Source organism: Primulina tabacum, chromosome 4 (genome assembly GCF_025594145.1).
Source record: "Primulina tabacum isolate GXHZ01 chromosome 4, ASM2559414v2, whole genome shotgun sequence".
NCBI classification, from domain to species: Eukaryota; Viridiplantae; Streptophyta; class Magnoliopsida; order Lamiales; family Gesneriaceae; genus Primulina; species Primulina tabacum.
This window is the reverse complement of record NC_134553.1, coordinates 36,236,642-36,244,130: the sequence shown is the minus strand read 5'-3', so window position 1 is coordinate 36,244,130 and position 7,489 is coordinate 36,236,642. Positions and strand designations below refer to the sequence as shown.

General features: G+C 39.2%; 1 protein-coding gene and 1 long non-coding RNA gene across 2 annotated transcripts; one reads left to right on the top strand and one right to left on the bottom strand.

The window, feature by feature from the left end:
• Window positions 1–311: 311 nt before the first annotated feature.
• On the bottom strand, window positions 312–2,548 carry LOC142543227 (uncharacterized). Its single transcript, XM_075650351.1, has 3 exons — window positions 1,739–2,548; window positions 857–974; window positions 312–768 (listed from the first exon to the last, which is right to left on the bottom strand). The coding sequence occupies exons 1-3, from the start codon at window positions 2,440–2,442 to the stop codon at window positions 553–555; spliced, it is 1,038 nt and encodes a 345-aa protein (XP_075506466.1). The 5' UTR covers window positions 2,443–2,548; the 3' UTR covers window positions 312–552.
• A 2,712-nt stretch (window positions 2,549–5,260) lies between these two features.
• On the top strand, window positions 5,261–6,705 carry LOC142541627 (uncharacterized). Its single transcript, XR_012819426.1, has 3 exons — window positions 5,261–5,357; window positions 5,494–5,563; window positions 6,098–6,705. It is a non-coding gene; the product is annotated as an uncharacterized LOC142541627 (long non-coding RNA).
• Window positions 6,706–7,489: the final 784 nt, after the last annotated feature.

Genomic DNA, 7,489 nt, shown 5'->3' with positions numbered 1-7,489 from the left:
TATCAAAATTGGTATCAGAGCCATAGCAATTCATGGACGAGTATCTCATTATATCTTCATGGCGAGGTCATAGAGTTTCTTGGTCTTGGCTTATTAAGCTCATGTCGCTGCTAACTGAACCCAAAATATCACAAACTGAACCTTCCTCCCAATAAGAGATTCAAGAGGTTATTCGTAACAATTTCCAGTCTTCAACAATACATATGACACACAAATACTTGAAACATTCTTCAAATCAAATATCCGTTTTTCAAAATGATCATCGGAGCAACGAAATTATACCGCATACTAGTATGCAGGACCAGTGAACGGGTGAGGCATGCATCATTTGGCATTCATTGGTTGATTGTTGTACCTGGCAACACATGATTGCCAGACAAATATATTGTTATACAGTACGTTTAATCAAATAACTTACAATTCAAAACCTTTTTAATGTCTCACTTTCATTAAAAAAAGAGACAATTGAATCCGTAACAATTAGCCAATGCAACCATTTTCCCTCATGTAACTAAACGTACATACTTCAAATGAATACGTAATACAGAGGCCTCAGGATACAATTCTACTAAGACTAATCGTTTCCTTCAATAATCGAGTGGCGCAGTTCTTGATTTTCTCAGGCACAACCAAGTCTTGGGGACTTAACTCCATGGCATACGCAATGAGGACCCTCATCACAACATGCAGATGTAAGTTGTCAATATGTTTTCGGCAAATCTGACTTTTGTGCTTGCACGACTTTCTAATTGTACACTTTTGGCAAACCTAAGAGGAGCAGGACACTTAACGATCATACTCGATAACAAACAACAGACAGTACACAAAAAAACCATAACAAAGTTAGGACAGTCACCTCATGTTCTGGAATTTCGAAGAACTTTCGCAATGCCTTAGCAGCAAAGACAGTCTTGCTCTCAAGACATGGACACCCAAAAAGAGCCAACTCTTTGAGATCACTGGCGGACAACCATCTGGCATATAGACTTGCAAGATCAGTGGTGGAGCTAGTGGTGGGCTGGCAGGGCACCGTCCCATCTTAAATTCTTCTATATGTTCAAGTATTTTTATGTACTGAATATATAATTTCGTCCCCCTTCCCCTCCCCTCCACCCCATTGAAATTCCTATCCTGCTATTGCTCAAGATGATGGAATTATGGCAAGAAAATCAAGGGAGTTTAACATTAAGGCATTAGTCATTTACATTTCCTCCCATATTTGAGAAAATAATCCGATCGCAGACAACATAACACAAGTCCGCAAACACGAATTTTCAGGCAGCAATGAGTGTTACTATGATCTTTCATTATTCCTCAACAAAACATCTATTCTTTGCAGCACATATACGTACTGCACTTAGAGAACTCACACAAGCACAAGATTTCGATCGTCTAACATATTTTTAACAATGCTACAAAAGTTTAGCAGAAATTACTGGGGAAATTGGATACAAACTCCAAACACACGGACAAACAAACCTAACATCGATATTCAAAGTTTCTTTGGCGGACCAAGGCTGGTGCAGAGATTGCAAATATCCCTAATAAAAAGACGGATGATCATGTATGTTTCCGAATACACTAGAAGACTCACTCCATCACTAACTTGCAAGAAGTTACGTTTCACCAAAATCAAATTGAAAGTTCTTCGCCATGCCCATGAGGCACAGGCAGTAAGTACAACTCATTCAAGAAACCCATTACAAAAATAAACGAGACATAGTAAACGAATTCTCACTTGGCAATCTCGTGGTGATCTTTTGCAAACTTTAACGCTGCAAACCTCAAGAAACCACGACCATAACCATCCTCAAATAGAGCCACATCAAAAGTATGATTGTGCATGAAATTCGCATCCTTTAAATACCCTTCGTTGTGCAAATGATGCGCCAATCTTTGCATGTCAAGGGAAAGCCCTCTGTGATTTCTCGAGTCGTCGACTTGCTCAACCAAATTTATCTCCTTTTTCACACTCGCATCAGCAAAAAGAGCCCACAAAGGAATTGGCTTACCGTCGCCTTTTTCAAGATTCAGCTTCAAAGCATCCTCATCGCCTCGTCCTTTTTCCCTGTTCAAACTCTTCACCTCCTCCTCTAAAGTTTTCAGCTTTCCCACTACCTCTGCCTTCTCAGCTTCACATTGGGACTCGCTCCCGCTAATTTCAGTAGGTTCCGACATCCCTACGCATTCTTTGAAGTAAACGCTCAATGGCTTCACAGATTCTTGGCTCTTCTCTTTTGGAGGTTCTGATCCCCGGGGCTTAATGTGGGCCGCAACGGAAAAGGGCACACATAAAATTGGATGGAAAATCCCAAACTCGTGAGGAATCGAAGATGTCAAAAAGTGATGGTTTAGCAGAGGGTTTTGGGGGAGACTGGATGAATTTTGGATCTTGAGAAGAGCGCGGAAATGGAGATGCCGGACAGACTTGGAGAAGATCATTTCAGGGTTTGATTCGCGAGAGCTTTGGTTTTACGCTCTCAGTAATGGCGCCGCCGCAGAAGAGTCGAAAAGGTTTGTAGAGAACATGTTTTTGAATATATTTTTTTTCTCATTTTACCGTTAATTTGATATACGATTTCTTATCAAATACAATTGCAATTCTTTTTCGAGGAAATTTAAAATTAGTCCCCTTTTCAAATTCAACTTTCTTCTTACTCAGTGTCCTTCTAAATATTTGTTTTAACTCCTCATTTTCCCAAAATTTTCAAAAACATTAATTCTTATGATTTCGGTACGTGGCATTGTTATACCAATCGAGCATGTTCTTGAAAGCATATAGCCCCAAGACATACAGCTACGCAAAGTTTCCAGCCTATATATCAATCTCAAATGATCGTTTTTTTATATAAATGGCCCATCATGCTTCCGTATAATAAATTGAACAATTTACCTCTTTGACCAGCATGCCGTCAGGTTATATCCACCGGGTTTTACAGACTGATCCTCACAGCCTAACCACGCAGTCGCAACAGATGGTTCCCGACGCAGATTCCTTCAACAGCACTTAACACAATCTTGTTTCGTTTCTTACCTCATGGTGTATAGTAAAGTAGTTCAATTTGAAACTAATACATGAAAGGAGCAAAAGCTTTGGTTCTTTTATTCAAACATAACTATTTATTATTACATAATAACCTCCTGTAGAGGATGAGAAAATTGTTTAGCTACTTATAGTAGCCGGACTTACAGCACACATAAACTTAAAAGAGAAAATATTACAAATTATTTGAAGAAAAACGAAGAGGTTGTCTTCATCTTTCTTCTGCCTGATTATTTATAGAAGTCCCCGAGGGATTTGTGTTGCGGACTTCAAACTCTTGCCATAATTTTTCTTTAATGCCTTCCAGTTGTGGTTGGCATTATCCTTTTGAGTGGGTTTGAGGGAGTGGTTGAGTGGTCCCTCTTCTTTTCCTGACTTGTCTTTTTCTAGATTATTAGTCTAGAAACAGCTTGTTCTTGTGCTTTTATCTCCTGACATAACCAGTCGATATGTGTTTGTATCATTTCAGCTGAGATTTTGTTTCCTAATTCCTTTAGCCTTTTATGATAAGCTTTGAAATTCATCAGCTGCTTTCTTGTTTCCTTAATCCTTCTTCTGGAAACTTTGAGATATGTGAAATAAATCTTGTTCCCAACTTAGGTTTAGGTCTGGTGTATTTTTAATGTTCTTATTTACTCCTTATTTATAGTTGAAATTGGTTCAATTTTCTTTTTTTATTTAGTGGGGCAGTCATATGCCCACTGTCTTTTGTCGGGGAAACTTTAGCTTTTGTTATCCCCAAGGATTAGGTTCACATGTCCACTTATTTTTATCGAGGAATCTTAAACTTTTGATGTCCCCGGGGAAAACGTGGTTGTGTTCCTTCACCACTTGGTCCTGTTTCTGCAAGATGCTTCCTGTCTGATCGAGGTCTGAAGCTCTTGCCAAATTCTGGCTCTTTTTGTTCGGGCATTTTGGCCAGATTTGTTCTGACCATCTTCCCACATGATCCATATTGCAGAATTTCCGACGAGTTTCCTTACTCCCCGGCAGATTTCTATTCCACATAAGATTTTTTTTCTTTTCGAATAAATCTTCTGCAAAACTTGTGGTTTTTCCTGTCATAGTATTTAACATTTATGATCCATTTACCGAATTATGATAAAATTTAAACGGAAACTTGACTTTGTCCATCTCAGTTAGACAGACCCATAAACCCCATGCTCTTCTGGTAGAAATATCGTCTTCAGTAATTGAAGCAACAAGGGGTGTTTCTTATGACGGAGGATCCTTGATAAATTTCTGAACATTTGTATTTGGCCTCCTTAACTTGATAAATTGAAAGGCTTCGTGAGAGCCTTTTCCTGCTGGTTCTGGTGCTGTACTGAAAAAGTATAGCTCCAGAATATCTCTTCTGGACAAATAATCGTTATTTGCGCAAGTTTCATGAACAGCTTCCTGGATCCATTTTGGTAGACCTGAAATTTCTGAGAAGCTGGGTGATGTGGTATAAACTGAGGCAAGAGCCCCGAATTCATACCAAGCTTTGACCTTCTTTTGATATGAATTTAATTTCATCCGTACCCTACAATATTTTCCTGCAACATCAACCCTGATAGTAGCTAGGTTAATGCCTACTCTTGTTTTCAATTTCTCCCAATTTTGTTGGAACATATGTAATGGAGAAATTGTAGCTTCATTAGTACCAACATTAGATTTATCCTTGTCAATATTTGGTATAAGGTTGATCTTTCCCTCTTTAATCCCCGAGGTGAAGGGTTGACTTGAGGACTCGAGATAAGGATCTCGAGTCTCAATTTTTATTTCAGCCGACTCATCTGGAGATGATCCTGACTTAACACTTGTGCTTAGGGTATTTGAATCCCCTGCTGTGAGGCCCAATAACTATAATAGGCCCAGCCCATTTCCATTATATAAACCCAACCCATTTGAGAAAATAAAAGGATAGCAGAAGCGTTAAATCCAGAAAGCTCTTCCCCAGCCTTGCAACCCGTCGCTTCTCTCCACTTTCTACTTCAGTCACGCAGCGCCACCGGTGGTCGGAGAATAGTGCAGCAGCTTAGCAATCTTCTTCTTCTTTCAGCTTTAGAACTTTTTCCTGCCTTGAATCGGAAGGTTGTAAGCTCGATCGGTCCTGTTTTCCAGCACTGTGCGTGAGCTTCGATTCGGTTCTAGGTAAGGTTTTAGCTTTGATTCTTGGTTGTTCTTGGTGTATAGTTTGTTTTAGTGAAGTATTAAGCTTTTCCCCTAATTTCCAGCTCGTTTTTCAGATCGTGAACAGTGTTTCCGGTGACATTTCCAGCGAGCCATCTTTGCGAGATCACCTTTGTGTGTTTAAGCTTCGTTTCTTGAGGTATTAATCTTGAAATTCCATATTTTGATCAGGTTATATAGGCTGCCTGGAATTTGAGTTTTAACCGAGCCGATTTAAATTGTTTTAGTCAGTTAAAATGCATTATATTGAAGTATATAGCGAATTTATATTGTAGGTTATATCGTTGGACGAGTTCATTCGATAGTCCTTAAGAAATTACCGTGGTATTGTAAGTTGAAGTTGAGGTACGCTCAAACCTATATCATTATGACTCTTATATTGGTGTGTAAGAATATCCGGTGAATGTTGTTTGCTATTATTTTATTTGCCTTAAATGTTTATTCTGTTGCATTCATGCATTAATTGTGTTGGCATAACATATTGAGCCTTGACTCCTTTGACGGCGATTTATGTTGATTCTGTTGAGATATATTGAGTCATCAGAGGGACGAGTGGGTTAGGATTAGCCATATTCCCAGATGACAGCTAGGGACGAGCGACTTATCTACTTGCATTCCCGATGCTACGTGCATGGACGAGCGGCGATTTGATGTTGCATTCATGGCACGGGTGGCCACTATTACTGTTGATGATGCTATTCGTTTGGACTCTATTTGGTATCCGTTATTCCATTGTTACCATTCATGCATTGCATATCATAACATTTACTTGGTATTATTACATGTCTTTTATATACTTCGTGATTTTACTGGTTTGTCATACTGGGGTCCGACCCCTGTTTTCCTTTTATGTTGTGGTTGTTTTTGATGCCATAGCAGGTCATTCCAGGGGATTTGACGGGTCTGGTGGAGCGTCAGCGAGTGGTACCCAGTAGTCAGTCGGTTTGTGTCAGAATTCCCAGATATTTATATATATTATGTTGGTTTGATACATTTGCCAGGGAGATGTCCTGTGTAGTTGTATGGTTATGTTTTAATGTTGTTTGGATTTTATTTTTGGAATGTTGTGTCTAGTCCTGGCCAGTGCGGCTGTAGGATATTTGTTTGGTTGATTGTGAACTTCTTGTTATTTTCGAGCGTATATTGATGTTGTTGTGTTTTGAGATTTTTGGGATGTCCTACTTACGGGGAGGTCATGCCGAAATTTCTGTAGGCCCAAATGAACGTTTTAAACTTGTTTTCGCTGTTTACACCAATTAATTCTTGTTGTTTGGTAATTAAATATTAAATAAGTGCACGGGACCTGGCATTTTGGTATCAGAGCGTAACTGGGATACGCTCGAATTAGAGTCTAGGACACTCGAGTTTAGACACAAATAAAATGATTGTGCATGTGTTTGATTATTTGCTCTTACTTGTTTATATGTTTTGAATTAATTGTATTAGCATGACTAGAGCGTATAGTTGATTAAGTTTTGACATTTAATTTAGAAATTGCATATTAGTTAAGTTTATGCTCTTATAATCAACCGATTATTTTGTTTTCTGCCTGTTGATTAAATACTTGTGTCTTGTAGATGGCACCTGGACGTAAGGGTTGAAAATGAAAGGAGGTTGTTCAGGAATCTGAAGCTTCTAATGTAAGGGGACTTAACAAGACTGAATGGGGAAGACGAGGTCGTCGTCCTCGTGGTGAAGCACGAAATGTTAACGTTGAGCATGAAGTAGATCAGTTGACTAGAGGAATGGGTGAAATGGAACTAGTGATATCCCGATTTCAGAACATGCGTCCTCCTCGATTCTTTGGGAATGAAGATGGTGAGAAAGCTGTAGCATGGTTAAAAAGTATGAAGCGTTTGTTTAATATGTTGGAGTACGCTCCTGATTGGCAACTTAAGTTGGTTATTTTTCAATTAAAAGACCGAGCTCAGTTATGGTGGGAAACTACTGAGGAAGCTCTGAAAGAATCAGGTGAAAGAGTTACTTGGGATGTATTTTGCGCTCAGTTTGCTCGAGAGTATTCACCGCCTTCGTATTATTCGGCCAAGGAAGCTGAATTCAATAGATTTACTCAAGGTAACATGACTGTAGTGGAGTATGCCTCTCATTTTTCAGCGCTTCTTGCCTATGTTCCTCATGTTGCTAGAAGTGATCGGAACAAGCTATCTCATTTTATGCAAGGATTGAATCGAACCATTTGCACTTTAGTAGTAGTTGGAGCGCCTGTTAATTATGTCGATACTGTAGAGAAAGCCAAGAATGTAGAGGCAA

Bases quoted from the DNA above. Each gene is read 5' to 3' on its own strand.
- LOC142543227 (XM_075650351.1), bottom strand. From the start codon at position 2,442: ATGATCTTCTCCAAGTCTGTCCGGCATCTCCATTTCCGCGCTCTTCTC. The intron at 975-1,738 runs GTGAGAATTCGT...TCTATATGCCAG, and splicing joins GATCACCACGAGATTGCCAA to ATGGTTGTCCGCCAGTGATC. The intron at 769-856 runs GTGACTGTCCTA...TGCTCCTCTTAG, and splicing joins TCGAAATTCCAGAACATGAG to GTTTGCCAAAAGTGTACAAT.